The sequence below is a fragment of the Salmo salar genome, chromosome 06 (assembly GCF_965601325.2).
Source record: "Salmo salar chromosome 06, fSalSal1, whole genome shotgun sequence".
NCBI lineage: Eukaryota > Metazoa > Chordata > Actinopteri > Salmoniformes > Salmonidae > Salmo > Salmo salar.
The window spans coordinates 582,508-606,500 of NC_138296.1; the positions used below are offsets into that span (position 1 = coordinate 582,508).

At 46.8% G+C, this 23,993-nt stretch overlaps 1 protein-coding gene across 3 annotated transcripts in view; it reads left to right on the forward strand.

Annotated features, from left to right (window-relative positions):
• Window positions 1-9,969: 9,969 nt before the first annotated feature.
• Window positions 9,970-23,993, forward strand: part of epn2 (epsin 2) — a 35,738-nt gene continuing 21,714 nt past the window's right edge. Inside the window, exons 1-5 of one of the 3 annotated variants that reach the window (XM_082976206.1) lie at window positions 9,970-10,368; window positions 17,814-18,494; window positions 19,557-19,688; window positions 20,913-20,946; window positions 23,277-23,447. In XM_082976206.1, coding sequence (XP_082832332.1) covers window positions 18,237-18,494; window positions 19,557-19,688; window positions 20,913-20,946; window positions 23,277-23,447 — 595 coding nt within the window. In that variant the 5' untranslated portion in view covers window positions 9,970-10,368; window positions 17,814-18,236. Of the gene's footprint in view, window positions 10,369-17,813; window positions 18,495-19,556; window positions 19,723-20,912; window positions 20,947-23,276; window positions 23,448-23,993 lie in introns of all 3 variants that reach the window. The other 2 variants (XM_082976207.1, XM_082976205.1) reach the window with 2 other exon arrangements.

A 23,993-nucleotide genomic window follows, 5' to 3' on the forward strand; every position in this document is an offset into this window, starting at 1 on the left:
GGCGGTAGGTAGTCTAGTGGTTAGAGGGGGGGGGCGGTAGGTAGTCTAGTGGTTAGAGGGGGGGGGGGTAGGTAGTCTAGTGGTTAGAGGGGCGGTAGGTAGCCTAGTGGTTAGAGGGGGGGGGGGGCGGCAGCGTAGCCTAGTGGTTAGAGGGGGGGGGGGTAGGTAGCCTAGTGGTTAGAGGGGGGGGGGGTAGGTAGCCTAGTGGTTAGAGGGGGGGGGGGGGGCAGCGTAGCCTAGTGGTTAGAGGGGGGGGGGGGTAGGTAGCCTAGTGGTTAGAGGGGGGGGGGGTAGGTAGCCTAGTGGTTAGAGGGGGGGGGGGCGGCAGCGTAGCCTAGTGGTTAGAGGGGGGGGGGGTAGGTAGCCTAGTGGTTAGAGGGGGGGGGGGGTAGGTAGCCTAGTGGTTAGAGGGGCGGCAGGTAGCCTAGTGGTTAGAGGGGGGGGGGGTAGGTAGCCTAGTGGTTAGAGGGGGGGGGGGGGCGGTAGGTAGCCTAGTGGTTAGAGGGGGGGGGGGGGCGGTAGGTAGCCTAGTGGTTAGAGGGGGGGGGGGGGCGGTAGGTAGCCTAGTGGTTAGAGGGGGGGGGGGGGGGGGCAGCGTAGCCTAGTGGTTAGAGGGGGGGGCAGCGTAGCCTAGTGGTTAGAGGGGGGGGGGGGCGGTAGGTAGCCTAGTGGTTAGAGGGGCGGTAGGTAGCCTAGTGGTTAGAGGGGCGGTAGGTAGCCTAGTGGTTAGAGGGGGGGCAGCGTAGCCTAGTGGTTAGAGAGTGTTGCAAGTTGAAATCCCCGAGCTGACAAAGGTAATCATCTGTCGTGCTGCCCCCTGAACAAGGCAGTTAACCCACTGTTCCTAGGCCGTGAAAATAAGAATTTGTTCTTAACTGACTTGCCTAGTTAAATAAAGGTAAAAAAAAAATTAAAATATGTCTCGCATAGATTCTGAGTTATCTTGAAAGTGCCATGGAAGTCCCTCCCCTCTGACCTTCTCCTCCAATGGGTTTTGAGAAGGAGGTGAGGAGAGAGAGGAAGTGAGGAGTATACAATTTAGATTCTCCCCATGTCTGCTAGCTTAGCATACTGTTGTTTAACCGGCCTTGTCATGAATGGATTCCTCAGAAGGGGAGTGATTTTATGTTTCGGTGAGTCAAGCAACTTTGGTTACGCCCTTCCCCGCCTGTCAGAGCCTGTCAGCACGGAGAAAGTTCTGAGAAAGTTCTGCCGCCCGCCATGTTAGAGTAAGTCTCTGATCTCTCTCTCTCTCTCTCCCTCCTCACCTCTCTCTCTCTCTCTCTCTCTCTCTCCCACCTCACCTCTCTGTCTCTCTCTCTCTCTCTCCCTCCTCACCTCTCTTTCTCTCTCTCTCCCTCCTCACCTCTCTCTCTCTCTCTCTCCCTCCTCACCTCTCTCTCTCCCTCTCTCTCTCTCTGTTTCTCATCCCTTGTCTCTCTCTCTCTCTCTCTGTTTCTCATCCCTTGTCTCTCTCTCCCTCTCTGTTTCTCATCCCTTGTCTCTCTCTCTCTCTCTCTCTCTGCCTCTCTGTCTCTCTCTCTCTCTCTCTCTCTCTCTCTCTCTCTCTCTCTCTCTCTCTCTCTCTCTCTAAAAAAGTACATTGTAAGTTTCTTTTCTTTATTTTACTTTTCTCTGTACTAGCCAATGGTAGAAGTGTAATGAAGTTGGCTTTAGCCCAGATAGGTTCCCCCATCTCCCGTCCTCAATCCAGATAGAGTAGCTAGCTCGTCTAACTATCTTAGCTGGCATGTCTACTGGCAAGGTTGTTAGAATTTAGGGAAAAAAGCAAGTAATAACTAAATGTACTGAATAAGATAGTCGTAAAGAGGACAAGACAAAACCTATTCCCCCCTCAGGAGACTGAAAAGATTTGGCGTGGGTCTTCAGATCCTCAAAAGGTTTTTACAGCTGCACCATCGAGAGCATCCTGACTGGTTGCATCACTGCCTGGTACGGCAATTGCTCGGCCTCCGACCGCAAGGCACTACAGAGGGTAATGCGTACGGCCCAGTACATCACTGGGGCAAAGCTACCTGCCATCCAGGACCTCTACACCAGGCGGTGTCAGAGGAAGGCCCTAAAAATTGTCAAAGACCCCCAGCCACCTCAGTCATAGACTGTTCTCTCTACTACCGCATGGCAAGCGGTACCGGAGTGCCAAGTCTAGGACAAAAAAGGCTTCTCAAGAGTTTTTACCCCCAAGCTCCTGAACAGGTAACCAAATGGTGACCCGGACTATCTGCATTGTGTCCCACCACCCGCCAACCCCTCTTTTGCGCTACTGCTACTCTCTGTTCATCATATATGCCTAGTCACTTTAACCACACTGTCACGTCCTGACCAGTAAAAGGGGTCATTTGTCATTGTAGTATGGTCAGGGCGTGGCAGGGCGTGGCAGGGGGGGGGGGGGGGGTGTTTTTGGTGTGTTTTGGGGGTTGGTTTGGGGGTTGGTTTGTTTAAAGGGGATTTTTTTCTAGTTTTCATTTTCTATGTTCATTTTCTATGTTTTGGCCGAGTATGGTTTCCAATCAGAGGCAGGTGTCTTTCGTTGTCTCTGATTGGGAACCATACTTAGGCAGCCCTTTTTTTCCCTTTGGGTTTTGTGGGTGGTTTGTTTTCTGTTTAACCTGTGTGCCTTACAGAACCCGCTGTGCCTTGGTCTGTCCCTTACGACGCTTATGACACATACCTACATGTACATACTACCTCAATCAGCCTGGCTAACCGGTGTCTGTACGTAGCCTCGCTACTCTTATTTTCAAATGTATTTTTACTGTTGTTTTATTTCTTTACTTACCTACCTACACACACACACACACACACACACACACACACACACACACACACACACACACACACACACACACACACACACACACACACACACACACACACACACACACACACATACCTTTTTTTCTCACTATTGGTTAGAGCCTGTAAGTAAAAATGTCACTGTAAGGTCTATACCTGTTGTATTCGGCGCACGTGACAAATAAACTTTGATTTGATAAGTTAGAGGATTGATAAGTTAGATGACTGATAAGTTAGATGATCAAATTGATCTGAAATACAGTGTAGACATTGTTAATGTTGTAAATGACTCTTGTAGCTGGAAACGGCAGATTTTTTATGGAATATCTACATAGGCGTACAGAGGCCCATTATCAGCAACCATCACTCCTGTGTTCCAATGGCACGTTGTGTTAGCTAATCCAAGTTTATGATTTTAAAAAGGCTAATTGATCATTAGAAAACCCTTTTGCAATTATGTTAGCACAGCTGAAAACTGTTGTTATGATTAAAGAAGCAATAAAACTGGCCTTCTTTAGACTAGTTGAGTATCTGGAGCATCAGCATTTGTGGGTACGATTACCGGCTCAAAATGGCGAGAAACAGACTTTCTTCTGAAACTCGTCAATCTATTCTTGTTCTTAGGAATGAAGGCTATTCCATGCGAGAAATTGCCAAGAAACTGAAGATCTCGTACAACGCTGTGTACTACTCCCTTCACAGAACAGCCAAAACTAGCTCTAACCAGAATAGAAAGAGGAGTGGGAGGCCCCGGTGCACAACTGAGCAAGAGGACAAGTACATTAGAGTGTCTAGTTTGAGAAACAGACGCCTCACAAGTCCTCAACTGGCAGCTTCATTAAATAGTACCCACAAAACACCAGTCTCAACGTCAACAGTGAAGAGGCGACTCCGGGATGCTGGCCTTCTAGGCAGAGTTGCAAAGAAAAAGTCATATCTCAGACTGGCCGATAAAAAAGAAAAGATTAAGATGGGGCGAAAGAACACAGACACCGGACAGAGGAACTCTGTATTAATATGATGCCCGTCTCTAAGAGACTGACTGCATCACTTTCTTCTTTATATAAGAAACATTATTAAATGTGTTGGAAAAATTCACCACAAAACTGTTTTGCATTGCAAAACTTCCACACAGCTCTGACACACACAGTGTACCCCACCAGATATGCCACCAGGGGTCTTTTCACAGTCCACAAATCCAGAACAAATTACAGAGAGTGTACAGTATTATACAGAGCTGTTATTGCATGGAACTTCCTTCCATCTCATATTGCTCAAATAAACAAGCAAACCCTGGTTTAAAACCAACAGATGAAGCAACGCCTCTCCCTCCTATCGGACCTAGATAGTTTTTTTTTTATGTAGTTCTGTCCTTGAGCTGTTCTTGTCTATTGATGTTCTGTCTTATGTTTCATGTTTCATGGTTTGTCAAGGAAGAGTAACTGCTGCTTTCGCAACAGCTAATGGGGATCCTAATAAAATATGAATTACCCCAGGCTTAGAATGTAATGGGTTTTAACTTGTCATAACTATGTGTTTTATATATATATATGTATATGTAACGCGGGTCGTACAAAGGGGACCAGGACGCGGCGTGTGAAGTGCTCATATTTAACTTTAATGAAACACTAATAACAGAAAACGCCCGTCAACAGTTCTGTCAGGTGAACAGGAAAACAACTACCCACAAACCACAGGGGGGAAGAAAAAAAACACCCCTACTAAATATGAGCTCCAATTAGAGGCAACGAGAAACAGCTGCCTCCAATTGAAGGTCAACCCAATAAACCCCAACCTAGATATAGACAAACTAGAAATCCAACATAGAAATTTGAGAACATAGAACAAACACAAAAACACCCCCTGTCACGCCCTGACCACTCTACCATAGAAAATAACAACTTATATTGGTCAGGACGTGATAGATAGATATAATGGGTTTTAACTTGTCATAACTAGTATATATATATATATATATATATATAATACCAGTCAAATGTTTGGACACACCTACTCATTCAAGGGTTATTCTTTATTTGTACTATTTTCTACATTGTAGAATAATAGTGAAGACATCAAAACTATGAAATAACACATATGGAATCATGTAGTAACCAAAAAAGTGTTTAAACAAATCAAAATATATTTTATACTTGAGATTCTTCAAAGTAGCCACCCTTTGCACAAATAGACAGTTTTGCACACTCTTAGCATTCTCTCAACCAGCTTCATGAGGTAGTCACCTGGAATGCATTTCAATTAACAGGTGTGCCTTGTTAAAAGTTCATTTGTGGAATTTCTTTCCTTCTTAATGCATTTGAGCCAATCAGTTGTTTTGTGACAAGGTAGGGGTGGTATACAGAAGATAGCCCTATTTGGTAAAAGACCAAGTCCATATTATGGCAAGAACAGCTCAAATAAGCAAAGAGAAATGACAGTCCATCATTACTTTAAGACATGAAGGTGTCATAAGCTTCGTCTTCTGAGGAGAAATCAGCGTGCCCACAAAAAAAAAACGAACAACAGTCCTGTAAGGCTACACAGCTATACATAGAAACAACCACCCACCAACACAAGAGAGAAAATAAACCCACTTAAATATGGCCTCCAATTAGAAGCAACTGCTGCTTCTAATTGGAGGTCGTTCCCAAAACTAACATAGAAATAGAAAAACTAGAAAACCCCCATAGAAATAGAAAACATAGAACATAAACCAAAAACCCCGAAACACACTAAACAAACCCCTGCCACGTCCTGACCAATTACAATAACAACAACAACAAAAAAGTTTACTGGTCAGGACGTGACAGAAGGTCAGTCAATTCTGAAAAATTTCAAGAACTTTTAAAGTTTCTTCAGGTGCGGAATTTTTTTTAATTAGAGTTACATTTTGATAAATAAATGCTTCACAGAGTTCAAGTAACAGACACATCTCAACATCAACTGAGACATTCACGACTGCGTGAATCAGGCCTTCATGGTCAAATTGCTGCAAGGAAACCACTACTAAAGGAGTAGTGGTTTCCAATAATAAGAAGAGACTTGCTTGGGCCAAGAAACACGAGCAATGGACATTAGACCGGTGGAAATCTGTCCTTTGGTCTGATGAGTCCCAATTTTAGATTTTTGGTTCCAAGTGCCATGTCTTTGTGAGACATAGAGCAGGTGAACGGATGATCTCTGCCTGTGTATTTCCCACCGTGAAGCATGGAGGAGGAGGTGTGATGGTGTGGAGGTGCTTTGCTGGTGACACTATCAGTGATTTATTTGGAATTCAAGGCACACTTAACCAGCATGGCTCCCACAGCATTCTGCAGCCCCATCCCATTTGGTTTGCGCATGTTGGGACTATAATTTGTTTTTCAACAGGACAATGACCCAACACACCTCCAGGCTGTGTAAGGGCTATTTGACCAAGAAGGAGAATGATGGAGTGCTGCATCAGATGACCTGGCCTCCACAATCACCCGACCTTCAACCCAATTGAGATGGTTTGGGATGACCGCACAGTCAAGGAAAAGCAGCCAACATTAAATATATTTGGATTGGTAAAAAAAAAATTGGTTACTACATGATTCCATACGTGTTATTTCATAGTTTTGATGTCTTCACTGTTATTCTACAATGTAGAAAATAGTAAAAATAAAGAAAAACCCTTGAATGAGTAGGTGTGTCCAAACTTTTGACTGGTATTATATATATAATATATATATATATATATATATATATATATATATATATATATATATATATATATATATATATATATATATATATACTGCTCAAAAAAATAAAGGGAACACTTAAACAACACATCCTAGATCTGAATGAAAGAAATAATCTTATTAAAAACTTTTTTCTTTACATAGTTGAATGTGCTGACAACAAAATCACACAAAAATAATCAATGGAAATCCAATTTATCAACCCATGGAGGTCTGGATTTGGAGTCACACTCAAAATTAAAGTGGAAAACCACACTACAGGCTGATCCAACTTTGATGTAATGTCCTTAGAACAAGTCAAAATGAGGCTCAGTAGTGTGTGTGGCCTCCACGTGCCTGTATGACCTCCCTACAACGCCTGGGCATGCTCCTGATGAGGTGGCGGATGGTCTCCTGAGGGATCTCCTCCCAGACCTGGACTAAAGCATCCGCCAACTCCTGGACAGTCTGTGGTGCAACGTGGCGTTGGTGGATGGAGCGAGACATGATGTCCCAGATGTGCTCAATTGGATTCAGGTCTGGGGAACGGGCGGGTCAGTCCATAGCATCAATGCCTTCCTCTTGCAGGAACTGCTGACACACTCCAGCCACATGAGGTCTAGCATTGTCTTGCATTAGGAGGAACCCAGGGCCAACTGCACCAGCATATGGTCTCACAAGGGGTCTGAGGATCTCATCTCGCTACCTAATGGCAGTCATGCTACCTCTGGCGAGCACATGGAGGGCTGTGCGGCCCCCCAAAGAAATGCCACCCCACACCATGACTGACCCACCGCCAAACCGGTCATGCTGGAGGATGTTGCAGGCAGCAGAACGTTCTCCACGGCATCTCCAGACTCTGTCACGTCTGTCACGTGCTCAGTGTGAACCTGCTTTCATCTGTGAAGAGCACAGGGCGCCAGTGGCGAATTTGCCAATCTTGGTGTTCTCTGGCAAATGCCAAACGCCCTGCACGGTGTTGGGCTGTAAGCACAACCCCCACATGTGGACGTCAGGCCCTCATACCACCCTCATGGAGTCTGTTTCTGACAGTTTGAGCAGACACATGCACATTTGTGGCCTGCTGGAGGTCATTTTGCAGGGCTCTGGCAGTGCTTCTCCTGCTCCTCCTTGCACAAAGGCGGAGGTAGCGGTCCTGCTGCTGGGTTGTTGCCCTCCTACGGCCTCCTCCACGTCTCCTGATGTACTGGCCTGTCTCCTGGTAGCGCCTCCATGCTCTGGACACTACGCTGACAGACACAGCAAACCTTCTTGCTACAGCTCGCATTGATGTGCTATCCTGGATGAGCTGCACTGCCTGAGCCACTTGTGTGGGTTGTAGACTCCGTCTCATGCTACCACTAGAGTGAAAGCACCGCCAGCATTCAAAAGTGACCAAAACATCAGCCAGGAAGCATAGGAACTGAGAAGTGGTCTGTGGTCCCCACCTGCAGAACCACTCCTTTATTGGGGGTGTCTTGCTAATTGCCTATAATTTCCACCTATTGTCTATTCCATTTGGGCAACAGCATGTGAAATTTATTGTCAATCAGTGTTGCTTCCTAAGTGGACAGTTTGATTTCACAGAAGTGTGATTGACTTGGAGTTACATTGTGTTGTTTAAGTGTTCCCTTTATTTTTTTGAGCAGTGTAGTATATTCTAGAATTCATCCATGATGTCATAATGATATATATATATATAAAACCAAAAATCCAAGCCGTGAGGTCGAAGGAATTGTCCGTAGAGCTCTGAGACAGGATTGTGTCGAGGCACAGATCTGGGGAAGGGAACCAAAACATTTCTGCAGCATTGAAGGTCCCCAAGAACACAGTGGCCTCCATCATTCTGAAATGGAAGAAGTTCGGAACAACCAAGACTCCTCCTAGTGCTGGTCAAACTAAGCAATCGGCGAAGAAGGACCTTGGTCAGGGAGGTGACCAAGAACCCGATGGTCACTCTGACAGAGCTCCATTGTTCCTCTGTGGAGATGGGAGAACCTTCCAGAAGGACAACCATCTCTGCAGCACTCCAATGACCCTAAGCACACAGCCAAGACAATGCAGGAGTGGTTTAGGGACAAGTCTCAGAATGTCATTGAGTCGCCCAGCCAGAACATCTCTGGAGAGACCTGAAACTAACTGTGCAGCGACTCTTCCCATCCAACCTGACAGAGCTTGGGAGGATCTGCAGAAAAGAATGGGAGAATGGGAGAAACTCCCCAAATACAGGTAGTCACCAAGCTTGAAGTGTCATACCCAAGAAGACTTGAGGCTGTAATCGCTGCCATTTACTTACATAAATGTGATATTTCTGTTTTAAAGTTTTTATAAGTTAGCAAACATTTCTAAAAACCTGTTTTTCCTTTGTCGTTAAGGGTTATGGGGTATTGTGATGTCATTATGGTGTATTGTGACGTCATTATGGGGTATTGTGATGTCATTATGGGGTATTGTGATGTCATTATGGGGTATTGTGATGTCATTATGGGTTATTGTGTGTAGATTTAATCAATTTTTACAATAAGGCTGTAACGTAAACTGAAATGTGGGGGAAAAAATTCAAGGGAGTCTGAATACTTTCCCGAATGCTACTGTATATTTGTATACAGGAGAATAGAGATCACGTTTCAAGATTGTGAGATTTCTAGCTGACGATAACTGAATGCACCAGAGTTATAGACTCCCACTTTTCCCAGAAATTCAAACATAAACACACACAGTCTAATTTTAGCTTTGTTTTGTCAGCATTGGAGTGTTATGTTTTCAACTTTGAACTTTGGTCGTTCCAAAAAAAAAACGGTATTACTGTTAACTCTGTCATTTCCTTTTTTTACAGTCTAATATAGTATGTTTTGTTGTAGTCTATATGCAATACGATTTTTAAGGTGTTAGACAATAGTATATTTATTTTAGTTTATTAAGACTGTTTCATTGCGGTACATAATGATACATCCTCATTCTGATCATGCGCCATCCACTGAGTCATGCAAAGAAAAATAAAAAAGTGCAATTCGTGTCATATGTAAAAAAGCATTCATTTAAAACTAGTGCTTTTTCAACATAGGAAATCCAAAAAGCGTTGGACAGTGCAGGAATTGACCAATGGCAGGTATCAATGAACTGACGAATGACAACCACCAATGCGCGTTTCGTCATATTAAAGGGCGTTCCTGTTATGCATTGAACGCCCATATCAAGAAACACCCCGAATTGCTGGTATGCAATTACACCATATTGAGTTGTCTTAAAAACCACCATGTACAAAATCTCTAATTAAATCCTTGCCTCCTTCTCAAAAATCTATCGGATGACAAAACCAGAGATCTCGTCCCTTTCTGACCTTCTTCTCCAATGGGGTTTTGAGGAAGGAGACTAGGAAGTGAGGATACGAGAGTAAAATGTTGATATTTTACATTCTACCCATGTCCTCTAGTTTAGCACACTGTTGCTTCAAACGACTTCGTTATGAATGGATTCCTCAGAAAGGAGAGAGAGAGAGAGAGAGGGACAGAGAGAGAGAGAGATGATTTCTGCATCAGCGAGTCAAGCAGCTTTGGTCACACCCTTCCCCGCCTACATGCCCCCCTCCCGGGACGAGAGGAGCTTTACCGCCCGCCATGTTGATAGGAGCAGGGAGTCAGAGACGTGTAAAAAGAAAAAGCCTGCTTGGCTAACTAAACTACATATTACGGGAAGGGTGTAAAAGAAGCTTTTTCAAACAACAAAAATAAGTCAACTTTCCTGGGTTTTATTGTTTTGTTTTGTTGATGTTCACTTCTTGATCGTATGGGTTGTAAAAAAAATCCTGGATATTCAGTGTTTTGTTGAGTAATTCGAAAGGAAAATGGTAAGTTATTCATTGTTTTTTGTTTGTTTTCCAGGCTGTTCAATCGCCTTGGCTTTGGGATGCTTTTGGGTGATGTCTCCACCTAGCATTTAAACCTGGCTAGCTATCGTTAGCCAGTTAGTTAGCTAACAAGGTTAGCTTTTTGCTACTACCTTTTTATTATCGTTTGTAGCTAGATAGCTAGCTAACGTTAGCCAGTTAGCTAACCAGGTTAGCTTTTGCTACCACCTTTTTGTATTATCGGTTGTACCTAGCTAACGTTAGCCTGTTAGTTAGCTAACAAGGTTAGCTTTTTGCTACTACCTTTTTATCGTTTGTAGCTAGCTGGCTAGTTAGCTAACGTTAGCCTGTTAGTTAACTAACCAGGTTAGCTTTTTGGCTAGCTAGCTAACAGTATCGCGAAAGGTGTTGTAGTTTAGCTAGTGGCCTAGCTACTGTGTTTTGAACATTTTGACCGTGTTGGGGGTGACTCCCTAAATGTTTAAACCCAGATAAAATGCAACAATTGAATAAATCCTAAAAACATGTTAAACACAAATGTGTTGAAATGCACTTTTTTTTACTCTAAACCGAAGGATTGTAGAGAAAGGTGGGAGTTTCTGTCGTTACTACAACTTTTTTGTTTTTGTTAGTTAGTTAGTTTTGTAGATGAACATGTTTTTAAATGAATTTAGTTAGATGTTGTAGTGAAGTCACACAGTTTCTCAACAATTTTAATGTGACAGAAAATGTAAAAAAAAGAATAGCTAATGTTAGCTAGCTTAGCTAACTAGCCGGCTAGCTAGAGATGTATGTCAAGAAAGGCGTTGATGCTAATTTGTTAGTCCAACATAACTGGTTTAAAAAAAACTTCACTGTTTACTCAATAAATGTTTCAGACACTAGTTTTAGTTTGTATACAAAGCTACTAGTGTGTGTGTGTGAGAGTAAAGTTGGGTTTATCATTTAGCTTTAGGTAACCGTTTGGAGGCTGTGTCATTCAGGGTTGTTAGCTAACTAGCTAACTACCTAGCTAACTAACTAGCTACTGGCTCCGTTTTTTGTTTTCGTGGGAAAAAAACGAGCTAACTAGACAACTGGGAAGCGTTGTTTCTCATAACTAGTTCATAATATCAGCAGTTTCGATGTGGTTGATGAATCACTGTGTAGCAAGAAATACCACTGACCATATTTCCAGTAAACTATCCATACAGTTCGGTAACTAGTTAACATTGAAAAGCGGAACATCATTTTAACTTATGTTCACTTTATGTAGTTATTAACTATATGGCTATAATGTTTGGGCGCTGCTTTCACCATGTATCATCAGTCGCTGTAACATTTTTATCTCTCAGCACGGTAACATGGTGCAGGACACTGAGCCGGTAATGCCCTGGGGTGTAGCCGGGATGCTGCCCCTCTGCCCAGGCTAGGGAGCAGCTATTGTCTCTCTGTGTGTGTGTGTGAGATCAGTTTGAGTAAGGGCAGGCCGATGCACCTGTAGCCGGTTCTCAGGGAGGGATTTCCGTCTTTGTCTTGGGCTGGGGAGGAGGACAAAAGGACGAATGACGTCTCGATCAGGGGCACGGGAAGGGGTGGGTGGGTGTGAGAGATGAGTGCTTGGACATTGCATTATGTTTAGTATGGATTCATCTCTGAATTGAATTGATAAGCAGTTCTTGACACTTGGGCAGGAGCTCACTGAGCACTGTTAATGAATAAATCAGTGCTTGGAACATTTTCTTGCATGCTTTTTTTTAATGAAGCGATAATAGTCAGTGGATGGGGTAGTGTTGTGAGATTAGCTGCATATATCATCTATATGAGTGATGAGGAACTCGGAACATGACCCAGTTTACTGCATCTGTAAAGTTGTAACATTCTAGATGCCAACAATCAGGTTTTTTAGACAGGTGAAATAACTGGCTGGGTTGCTTGTCTAGACACACACTACACACACACACAGAAATACCTATTGTGTTGTCCGCCCAGTGTATCAATAAAGGGATACATTCTGATTTTTGGCAATGAGGCCCTTTTATCTACTTCCCCAGAGTCAGATGGACTCGTTGATGCCATTTTTTATGATGTGTTTTTACAGCCCAGAGTGGTTAGCATCATGTTAGGCTAGCCAGGCTAGCTGCTACATAGTGTGTTTTTTACAGCCCAGAGTGGTTAGCATCATGTTAGGCTAGCCAGGCTAGCTGCTACATAGTGTGTTTTTTTTACAGCCCAGAGTGGTTAGCATCATGTTAGGCTAGCCAGGCTAGCTGCTACATAGTTTGTTTTTTACAGCCCAGAGTGGTTAGCATCACGCTAGGCTAGCCAGGCTAGCTGCTACATAGTGTGTTTTTTTACAGCCTAGAGTGGTTAGCATCATGTTAGGCTAGCTGCTACATGTTTCAAGTTTTTATTAGTGGTATGTACAGGATACGCATGGTAGCGAAATGTTTACTTGCAGGTTCCTTCTGGACAATGCAACAATAATAAGAAATCATAAAATATAAGAATAGAAACTAATTAAAAGACTTAGTAGAATAGAATAATACAATTTTGCATTAGTATAATACAAGAAGGCACCGTTTTATAGTCCAATATTTACACATGTATTGGGGAAGTGGGGTGGAAAGTGTATAAATTGAGCTGTATAGTAAGTCTGATAGCATCAGTTGTGATGTGTGGGTGTGCATGTGTACTAAGGTGTGGAGAATCAGAGCAAGTGGTCAGTCCAGTTTAAGTGTTCAGCAGTCTGATGGCTTGTAGATACCAACAGACTCAGACAGTTTCTATCAGACCTCATGCTCTGATACAGTCTGATGGCTTGTAGATAAAAACTGTCTCTGAACCTGATGGTAACAGACCTCATTCTCCGATACAGTCTGATGACTGAAAGGGAGAGATCAGCTTATGGCTGTGGTGTGTGAGGTCCTTAATTCTGCATGCCTTCCTCAGGCACCATTTCAAGGTATATTTCCTGGATGGGTGGGACCACCCGCTGGAGGGGCCTTGCAGTCGTGGACGGAGCAATTCCCATGATGCAACCGGTCAGGACGCTCTCGACGTTGCGTCGAGGACCCCGGGGGTGGGGGGGGCGGCGCGGCAGGCCGGAAATTTCTAAAGCAGCCTTAGGACGTAGAGACGCTGTTGCACCCTCTTGACAAGAGTGTTGGTCCGTGACATGTCCTCGGTGACGTGGACGCCAAGAAACTTAACTCATGTGGATTGGAGAATGTTCCCTTAACCAACCAATCAAACAACAATGAATCAGCCTATAGGGAGGATGGAGTTATCAGGCTTACAATTGAACTGAGTACAGCAGAGGACTGACAACACATCCCTGGGGGGCTCCGTTGTTCAGAGTCAATGTAGAAGACGTTTTGTTGCCTCTGGTCTGCCCCGTCAGGAAGTCCAGGTTCCAGTTGCAGAGGGTCTAGACCCGGGGCTCTGAGCTTGGTGTCGCACTTGGAGGGAACAAATAGTGTTGAATGCTTGGAACTGTCGTTAATGAACGGCATTCTCGCAAGAGGTGTTCCTCTTGTCCAGATGTGATGGAAGTGGCATCTTTTGTGGATCTGTTACGAGTGGTAGGTAAATTGGAGTGGGTCCAGTGTGCCTGGCCTTGATCTGGGCCGTGACAAGCCTTCTCCAAGCACTTCATGATGACGAGGTGAGCGCGACGGAGCGATAGTCATTTGGCCGTGTCGCCATGTTTTTCTATCATTTTTATTTCGTAATATTTTCAATGTCAATGCAAATAGGTCATTTGATTCATTGTTCAGGAGTCTTATGGCTAATTGGGGGTAGATGCTGTTTTTGGATCTAGATTTGGTGCTCCGTTACCGCCTGCCAGTCTTCCTCTGACACTGCCTAGTATATAGGTCCTGGATGGCAGCAAGCTTGAAAGGCTGGTCATGCTACGGGGGGGGGGGGGTAGTTATTTAGGCAGGTTACCTTCGCTTTCTTGGGCACAGGGACTATGGTGGTCTGTTTGAAACATATATATATATATAGGTATTACAGACTCGGTCCGGGAAAAGTTGAAAAGACCCTTTCCTGTTGGTCTGCGCATGCTCTTGAGTACACGTCCTGGTTATCCGTCTGGCCCTGTGGCCTTGTGAATGTTGAAGGTCTTGCTCACATTGGCTACGGAGAGCGTAATCACACAGTTGTCCGGAACAGCTGGTGCTCTCATGCCTGCTTCAGTGTTGCTTGCCTCGAAAGCGAGCAATAAAAGGTATTTAGCCCGTCTGGTAGGCACGATCGCGTCACCAGGCAGCTTGCAGCTGGGTTTCCCTTTTTGTAGTCCGTAATAGTTTGCAAACCCCCTGCCACATCCGATGAGCGTCGGAGCCGGTGTAGTAGGATTCAATCTTAGTCCTGTATTGATGCTTTCCCTGTGATGGTTTGTCTGAGGGCGTAGCTGACGTCCTCACTTATTGATGAAGCCGGTGACTGAGGTGGTACGGTTGAAGTCGGAAGTTTACATATCCCTTAGCCAAATACATTTAAACTCAGATTTTCACAATTCCTGACCATTTAATCCTAGTAAAAATTCCCGGTCTTAGGTCAGTTAGGATCACCACTTTTATTTTAAGAATTTGAAATGTTGTTGGAAAAATTACTTGTTTCGTGCACCAAAGTAGATGTCCTAACCGACTTACCAAAATTAGAGTTTGTTAATTAACAAGAAATGTGTGGAGTGGTTGGAAAAACGAGTTTTAATGACTCCAACCTAAGTGGTATGTAAACTTCCGACTTCAACTGTATACTCCTCAGAGACTACCTTAATATTAGACATCGCACACCAGCCGTTATTGACAAATACACCTCCCCCACACCTTCTCATTCATTTCTTTATTTGTACTATTTTCTATATTGTAGAATAATAGTGGCGACCATAAACTATGAAATAACACACATGGAATCATGTAGATTTAGATTCTTCAAAGTAGCCACCCTTTGCCTTGATGACAGCTTTTGCACACTCTTGGTATTCTCTCAACCAGTTTCACCTGGAATGCTTTTCCAACAGTCTTTGAAGGAGTTCCCACATATGCTGAGCACTTGTTGGCTGCTTTTCCTTCACTCTCTGGTCCAACTCATCCCAAACCATCTCAATTGGGTTGAGGTCAGGTGATTTGTGGAAGCCAGGTCATCTCATGCAGCACTCCATCCCTCTCCTTCTTGGTCAAATAGCCCTTACACAGCCTGGAGGTGTGTTGGGTCATTGTACTGTTGAAAAACAAATGGTCTCACTAAGCGCAAACCAGATGGGATGATGTATCGCTGTGGTAGCCATGCTGGTTAAGTGTACCTTGAAATCTAAATAAATCACTGACTGTGTCACCAGCAAAGCACCATCACTCCTCCTCCTCCTCCATGCTTCACGGTGGGAACCACACATGCTGAGATCATCTGTTCACCTACTCTGCGTCTCACAAAGACACGGTGGTTGTAACCAAAAATCTCAAATTTGGACTCATCAGACCAAAGGACAGATTTCCACTAGTCTAATGTCCATTGCTTGTGTTTCTTGGCCCAAGCATGTCTCTTCTTCTTATTGGTGTCCTTTAGTAGTGGTTTCTTTGCAGCAATTCGACCATGAAGTTCTGATTCCCACAGTCTCCTCTGAACAGTTGATGATGTGAAAAAAATTCTTCATCCAGTTTAAGGTGATTTAATCACTGTTCGGTGAAGCTCTTTTTTTGGTCATAAGAGACAGTAGCATTTACGTTATGTACAAAATAAGATACAAAGAGAGTGGAAAAACCGTACAAAATACCACAGTTGGTTAGGAGCTCGTAAAAGGGCAGCTGGCGCCATCCTTCTATCCAATTGGTAGTTACGATCTTGTCTCATCGCTGCAACGGACTCGAGAGGTGAAGGCCCGAGAGCCATGCGTCTTCCGCGACAACACGACCCTGCCAAACTGCGCTGCTTCTTGACACGGTGCTCTCCTTAAAATCCGGAAAGCCAGTCGCACCAATGTGTTCGGAGGAAAAGACACCATCCAACTGACGACAGAAGTCAGCTTGCAGGCAGGCGCCCTGGTCCAAGGAGTCACTAGAGCACGATGAGACGAGGAGGTCCGGGTCGGCAAACCCTCCCCTTAACCCGGACGACGCCGGGGCCAATTGTGCGCCGCCCCCCATGAGTCTCCCAGTTACGACCGGCTGTGAATTTACACCTGGTGGTTCGGTGCCGAAGGACTACGAGCGCTAGGTATCCTAGAGGGAAACCAGTGGGTCTGTCTCCTCTATACCACCCACCTGGTAGTGTGGTGGATGGGACTACCAGCTCTCTGTAACCTAGAGGGCAACCAGTGGGTCCGTCTCCTCTATAGCCTGTTTCTTGTAGGATGATAATGTCTGTATTTCTGATTTCTTTGAAGTCTGGGTTCCTGCTCTTTAGTCTAAAGACAGATGACCTCAAACTTTGTCTATTCCAGGATGAAGATAGTAAAAGCTTTGTGTTACATAGTCTAGTGTGGTTTAGGCTCAGACTTTCTCTCTCTGTGTCTCTGTCTCACTCTCTGTCTCTCTCTCTGTGTCTCTGTCTGTCTCTGTCTCTCTCTCTCTGTCTGTCTGTGTCTCTGTCTGTCTGTCTGTCTGTCTCTCGCTCTCTCTCTCTCTCTCTCTGTGTCTCTGACAGACCCTGTCTGTGTACAGTCCTCCTGCGCTGGGGAGGGGGGGGGGTTGTTCCGGGGGGAGACAGATGGGGGCTCTTCCTCTAGTGTGTGTGTGTGTGTGTGTGTGTGTGTGGGTAAGTGATTTTTAAAGCAGCAGATGTCATTAGGTCAGTGCTGTATTCATAGTGGCAGGAGGGGGGAGGCAGGGTGAGGAGGGAGGTTTGGAGGGAGGAAGGAGGTTTGGCAGGAGGGGGGAGGCAAGGTGAGGAGGGGAGAGGCAGAGGGAGGTTTGGCAGGAGGGGGGAGGCAGGGGGAGAGGCAGGGTGAGGAGGGGGGTTTGGAGGAAGGAGGTTTGGCAGGAGGAGGGAGGCTTGGCAGGGTGATGGGGGGGTTTGGCAGGAGGAGGGAGGCTTGGCAGGGTGATGGGGGGGTTTGGTAGGAGGGGGGAGGCAGGGTGAGGAGGGAGGTTTGGCAGGAGGGGGGAGGCAGGGTGAGGTTTGGCAGGAGGGGGGGAGGCAGGGTGAGGGGAGGTTTGGTAGGAGGGGGGAGGCAGGGTGAGGAGGGAGGTTTGGCAGGAGGGGGGAGGCAGGGTGAGGTTTGGCAGGAGGGGGGAGGCAGGGTGAGGAGGGGGGAGGCAGGAGGAAGGAGGTTTGGCAGGAGTCACATTTCTGGTCCCTTAAATTGATATGACCCTCTCTCTCGTTCTTTCCCCCCCTCTCCCTTCGCTCATCCTCTCTCTTTCCCCCTTCGTTCGTTCGTTCGCTCCCCTCTCTCTCTTCTTGTTCTTGCTCCCCCCCTTCTCTCGCCGTACTAAAACCCCCCCCTTCTCTCTCCTCAGGTGACGGCGTGGCTGTGTGTGTGGAGATGGTTCTAACAGGCTGTTGTCTGGACGACTGTGGAACACACTGCTGGTCTGCGGAGACGTCCTGAACACACACTCACACTCTGACAACACACACACACACACACACACACACACACACACACACACACACACACACACACACACACACACACACACACACACACTCTGACAACACACACACACACACACACACTCTGACAACACACACACACACACACACTCTGACACGGTGACAACACACACACGACGCTGCCAGTGCAGCGAGAACTGATTCGTATCCACAAACTCTCCCCCCTCCATCTCACACACACACACACACACACACACACACACACACACTCTTGACTGTGTGTCCCAGTCGTGGTAGCTAGCGTGTGTGTGTGTGAGACCGCCACAATGCCTAGCTCCACTATCAGACGTTCTGTGAAGAACATGGTGAACAATTACTCCGACGCGGAGAAGAAAGTCCGGGAGTCCACTTCCAACGACCCCTGGGGCCCTTCGTCCTCTCTGATGTCAGAGGTGGCCGACCTGACCTATAACGTGGTGGCGTTCAGCGAGATCATGAGCATGATCTGGAGACGCCTCAACGACCACGGGAAGAACTGGAGGCACGTTTACAAGGCGCTGACGCTGCTCGACTACCTGATTAAGGTAAAACTGTTACCAATCAAAAAAAAATCTACAACTTTACTATTCTTGTTATTTGTCTCACGTTGCGTTTTTGAATAAAAACAAGTGTGGATTTGAATGTGAAATGCTGATTATTTTTTATTTTTTTGGGGGGGGGGGATGTACTGGGGGGCCCGTTTGCGCTACTCTTTCTGTAGTGCCTTTTTACGGGTCAGATGCAGAGCGGTTGCCGTACCAGGCGGTGATGGCAACCGGTCAGGATGCTCTCGATGGTGCAGCTGTAAAAACCTTTTTTTGAGGATCTGGGGGGGGGGGGCAGGTGACAATCTTTTCAGTCTCCTGACGGACGGGGGAAACGCAGCCTAACCTAAACAAAGAAATTCATCCTAGTGTTTTGGCTTGGTTTTCTTTGAGCGTTTTCGGTCAGGATCCTAACTGGTATCCCGTATGTAACGTCTGAGATCAAGTTTGGATTCGACCCCCTTTGAGATTTTTCCAGACGGGATCAGAGCGTGTGGCCCCTACAGTGTTTAATATGGTGTGTGTGTGTGTGTGTTTCCCAGACGGGGTACAGAGCGCGTGGCCCCTACAGTGTTTAATATGGTGTGTGTGTGTGTGTGTGTTTCCCAGACAGGGTCAGAGCGCGTGGCCCCTACAGTGTTTAATATGGTGTGTGTGTGTTTCCCAGACAGGGGTCAGAGCGTGTGGCCCCTACAGTGTTTAATATGGTGTGTGTGTGTGTGTGTTTCCCAGACGGGGTACAGAGCGCGTGGCCCCTACAGTGTTTAATATGGTGTGTGTGTGTGTTTCCCAGACAGGGTACAGAGCGCGTGGCCCCTACAGTGTTTAATATGGTGTGTGTTTCCCAGACAGGGGTCAGAGCGCGTGGCCCCTACAGTGTTTAATATGGTGTGTGTGTTTTCCAGACAGGGTCAGAGCGCGTGGCCCCTACAGTGTTTAATATTGTGTGTGTGTGTGTGTGTTTCCCAGACGGGGTCAGAGCGCGTGGCCCTACAGTGTTTAATATGGTGTGTGTGTGTGTGTGTGTGTGTGTGTGTGTGTGTGTGTGTGTGTGTTTCCCAGACGGGGTCAGAGCGCGTGGCCCTACAGTGTAAAGAGAACATCTTTGCCATTCAGACTCTGAAGGATTTCCAGTACATCGACAGAGACGGAAAGGACCAGGGAATCAACGTCAGAGAGAAGAGCAAACAGCTGGTGGTTCTGCTGAAAGACGAGGAGAGACTGAAAGGTGAGGAAGAGGAGGGAGGTGGTGGTTCTGCTGAAAGACGAGGAGAGACTGAAAGGTGAGGAAGAGGAGGGAGGTGGTACTGCTGAAAGACGAGGAGAGACTGAAAGGTGAGGAAGAGGAGGGAGGTGGTGGTTCTGCTGAAAGACGAGGAGAGACTGAAAGGTGAGGAAGAGGGAGGTGGTGGTACTGCTGAAAGATGAGGAGAGACTGAAAGGTGAGGAAGAGGAGGGAGGTGGTGCTTCTGCTGAAAGATGAGGAGAGACTGAAAGGTGAGGAAGAGGAGGGAGGTGGTGGTTCTGCTGAAAGATGAGGAGAGACTGAAAGGTGAGGAAGAGGAGGGAGGTGGTACTGCTGGAAGATGAGGAGAGACTGAAAGGTGAGGAAGAGGGAGGTGGTGGTTCTGCTGAAAGACGAGGAGAGACTGAAAGGTGAGGAAGAGGAGGGAGGTGGTGGTACTGCTGAAAGATGAGACTGAAAGGTGAGGAAGAGGAGGGAGGTGGTGGTACTGCTGAAAGACGAGGAGAGACTGAAAGGTGAGGAAGAGGGTGGTGGTTCTGCTGAAAGATGAGGAGAGACTGAAAGGTGAGGAAGAGGAGGGAGGTGGTGGTACTGCTGAAAGATGAGGAGAGACTGAAAGGTGAGGAAGAGGGGGGAGGTGGTGGTTCTGCTGAAAGACGAGGAGAGACTGAAAGGTGAGGAAGAGGGTGGTGGTTCTGCTGAAAGATGAGGAGAGACTGAAAGGTGAGGAAGAGGAGGGAGGTGGTGGTACTGCTGAAAGACGAGGAGAGACTGAAAGGTGAGGAAGAGGGAGGTGGTGGTACTGCTGAAAGATGAGGAGAGACTGAAAGGTGAGGAAGAGGGAGGTGGTGGTTCTGCTGAAAGACGAGGAGAGACTGAAAGGTGAGGAAGAGGAGGGAGGTGGTGGTACTGCTGAAAGACGAGGAGAGACTGAAAGGTGAGGAAGAGGAGGGAGGTGGTGGTTCTGCTGAAAGACGAGGAGAGACTGAAAGGTGAGGAAGAGGAGGGAGGTGGTGGTTCTGCTGAAAGATGAGGAGAGACTGAAAGGTGAGGAAGAGGGAGGTGGTGGTACTGCTGAAAGATGAGGAGAGACTGAAAGGTGAGGAAGAGGAGGGAGGTGGTGGTTCTGCTGAAAGATGAGGAGAGACTGAAAGGTGAGGAAGAGGAGGGAGGTGGTTCTGCTGAAAGATGAGGAGAGACTGAAAGGTGAGGAAGAGGGAGGGAGGTGGTGGTTCTGCTGAAAGACGAGGAGAGACTGAAAGGTGAGGAAGAGGAGGGAGGTGGTGGTTCTGCTGAAAGATGAGGAGAGGGAGGTGGTACTGCTGAAAGGAGAGGAGAGGGAGGTGGTACTGCTGAAAGATGAGGAGAGGGAGGTGGTACTGCTGAAAGGAGAGGAGAGGGAGGTGGTACTGCTGAAAGGAGAGGAGAGGGAGGTGGTACTGCTGAGAGGAGAGGGAGGTGGTACTGCTGAAAGGAGAGGAGAGGGAGGTGGTACTGCTGAAAGGAGAGGAGAGGGAGGTGGTACTGCTGAAAGGCGGGGAGAGGGAGGTGGTACTGCTGAAAGGCGGGGAGAGGGAGGTGGTACTGCTGAAAGGGGGGGAGAGGGAGGTGGTACTGCTGAAAGGCGGGGAGAGGGAGGTGGTACTGCTGAAAGGGAGGGAGAGGGAGGTGGTACTGCTGAAAGGGGGGGAGAGGGAGGTCGTACTGCTGAGAGGAGAGGGAGGTGGTACTGCTGAAAGGAGAGGAGAGGGAGGTGGTACTGCTGAAAGGAGAGGAGAGGGAGGTGGTACTGCTGAAAGGAGAGGAGAGGGAGGTGGTACTGCTGAAAGGAGAGGAGAGGGAGGTGGTACTGCTGAGAGGAGAGGGAGGTGGTACTGCTGAAAGGAGAGGAGAGGGAGGTGGTACTGCTGAAAGGCGGGGAGAGGGAGGTGGTACTGCTGAAAGGGAGGGAGAGGGAGGTGGTACTGCTGAAAGGAGAGGAGAGGGAGGTGGTACTGCTGAGAGGAGAGGGAGGTGGTACTGCTGAGAGGAGAGGGAGGTGGTACTGCTGAGAGGAGAGGGAGGTGGTACTGCTGAGAGGAGAGGGAGGTGGTACTGCTGACAGGAGAGGGAGGTGGTACTGCTGAAGGGAGAGGGAGGTGGTACTGCTGAAAGACGAGGAGGGACTGTAGGCTGGGAGCTTGATGTTGACTGTACTGAAGGCTGGGGCGGTAACCCGGTGTCTTCAGAAATAGACAGTAGGATTTAACACCAGGCGTTGCTGCCTTCTCCTCCACTTCTTACAACACTAAGTTTTGTACAACTAGGACGTCTTAAAGATGTGTCAAATCAATGATATCTTGCTCACGGCGACATCTTTGCATTTTGATTTGCTAGCTGAAGTATCCAATGGCAAGATCAAGCTTCTGGATTACAGCAGAGCTATTCTAGTCTCGACAGATTACATTCCCTTCCTTGTCTTCTTGGTTACAGCAGAGATATTCTAGTCTCGACAGATTACATTCCCTTCCTTGTCTTCTTGGTTACAGCAGAGATATTCTAGTCTCGACAGATTACATTCCCTTCCTTGTCTTCTTGGTTACAGCAGAGATATTCTAGTCTCGACAGATTACATTCCCTTCCTTGTCTTCTTGGTTACAGCAGAGATATTCTAGTCTCGACAGATTACATTCCCTTCCTTGTCTTCTGGGTTACAGCAGAGATATTCTAGTCTGGGGTAATGTCCTGTCTGGGGTAATGTCCTGTCTATCATAGACCACTCTGTCCAGGTGAGGTTAGTGATGATGATGATGGTATGTTGTCCTGTCCAGGTGAGGTTAGTGATGATGATGATGATGATGATGGTATGTTGTCCTGTCCAGGTGAGGTTAGTGATGATGATGATGGTATGTTGTCCTGTCCAGGTGAGGTTAGTGATGATGATGATGATGGTATGTTGTCCTGTCCAGGTGAGGTTAGTGATGATGATGATGATGGTATGTTGTCCTGTCCAGGTGAGGTTAGTGATGATGATGATGGTATGTTGTCCTGTCCAGGTGAGGTTAGTGATGATGATGATGATGATGGTATGTTGTCCTGTCCAGGTGAGGTTAGTGATGATGATGATGATGGTATGTTGTCCTGTCCAGGTGAGGTTAGTGATGATGATGATGATGGTATGTTGTCCTGTCCAGGTGAGGTTAGTGATGATGATGATGATGGTATGTTGTCCTGTCCAGGTGAGGTTAGTGATGATGATGATGGTATGTTGTCCTGTCCAGGTGAGGTTAGTGATGATGATGGTATGTTGTCCTGTCCAGGTGAGGTTAGTGATGATGATGGTATGTTGTCCTGTCCAGGTGAGGTTAGTGATGATGATGATGGTATGTTGTCCTGTCCAGGTGAGGTTAGTGATGATGGTATGTTGTCCTGTCCAGGTGAGGTTAGTGATGATGATGATGGTATGTTGTCCTGTCCAGGTGAGGTTAGTGATGATGGTATGTTGTCCTGTCCAGGTGAGGTTAGTGGTGATGATGATGGTATGTTGTCCTGTCCAGGTGAGCGTTCCCAGGCTCTGAAGACGAAGGAGAGGATGGCCCAGGTAACCACTACAGGGGCGGTGACACCAGGTCAGGGTTTTGGCAGAGGTTCGTCTCAACCCAACCTGTCGACCTCCTACAGCGAGGAGTACGGCAAGTCAGAGGGGTCACCTGCATCTTACCACGGCTGTGAGTAGACCTAACTCTATTACACACACACACACACACACACACACACACACACACACACACACACACACACACACACACACACACACAGGCTCTGTTCCCCTTCTGTCCTTCACATGACTGGAATCTGTTCCCCTTCTCTCCTTCACGTGACTGGAATCTGTTCCCCTTCCCTCCTTCACGTGACTGGAATCTGTTCCCCTTCCCTCCTTCACGTGACTGGAATCTGTTCCCCTTCCCTCCTTCACGTGGCTGGACTCTGTTCTTCTTCTCTGGAGAGCTCCGTGTTTATCCCTCCTTCACCGTGGAGAGAGAGAGAAGAAACAACACTTCCTCTCTCTCTGGCCCCAGTCACCTCTGACCTTTAGGTCACAGCAGTGGAGCTCCTAGGTCTCGTGTGTGTGTGTGGTTATGATAAATGTGGTGGAAACTGTGTAGCAGCTGAATCATCCTACTCTGAAGGAAGCAGAGATCAGCCAATAGAAACGAGGCTGGACAGGCACTGGCCAATGAGAGCAGGGCTAATATAATGGAAGGTGTGGCGTT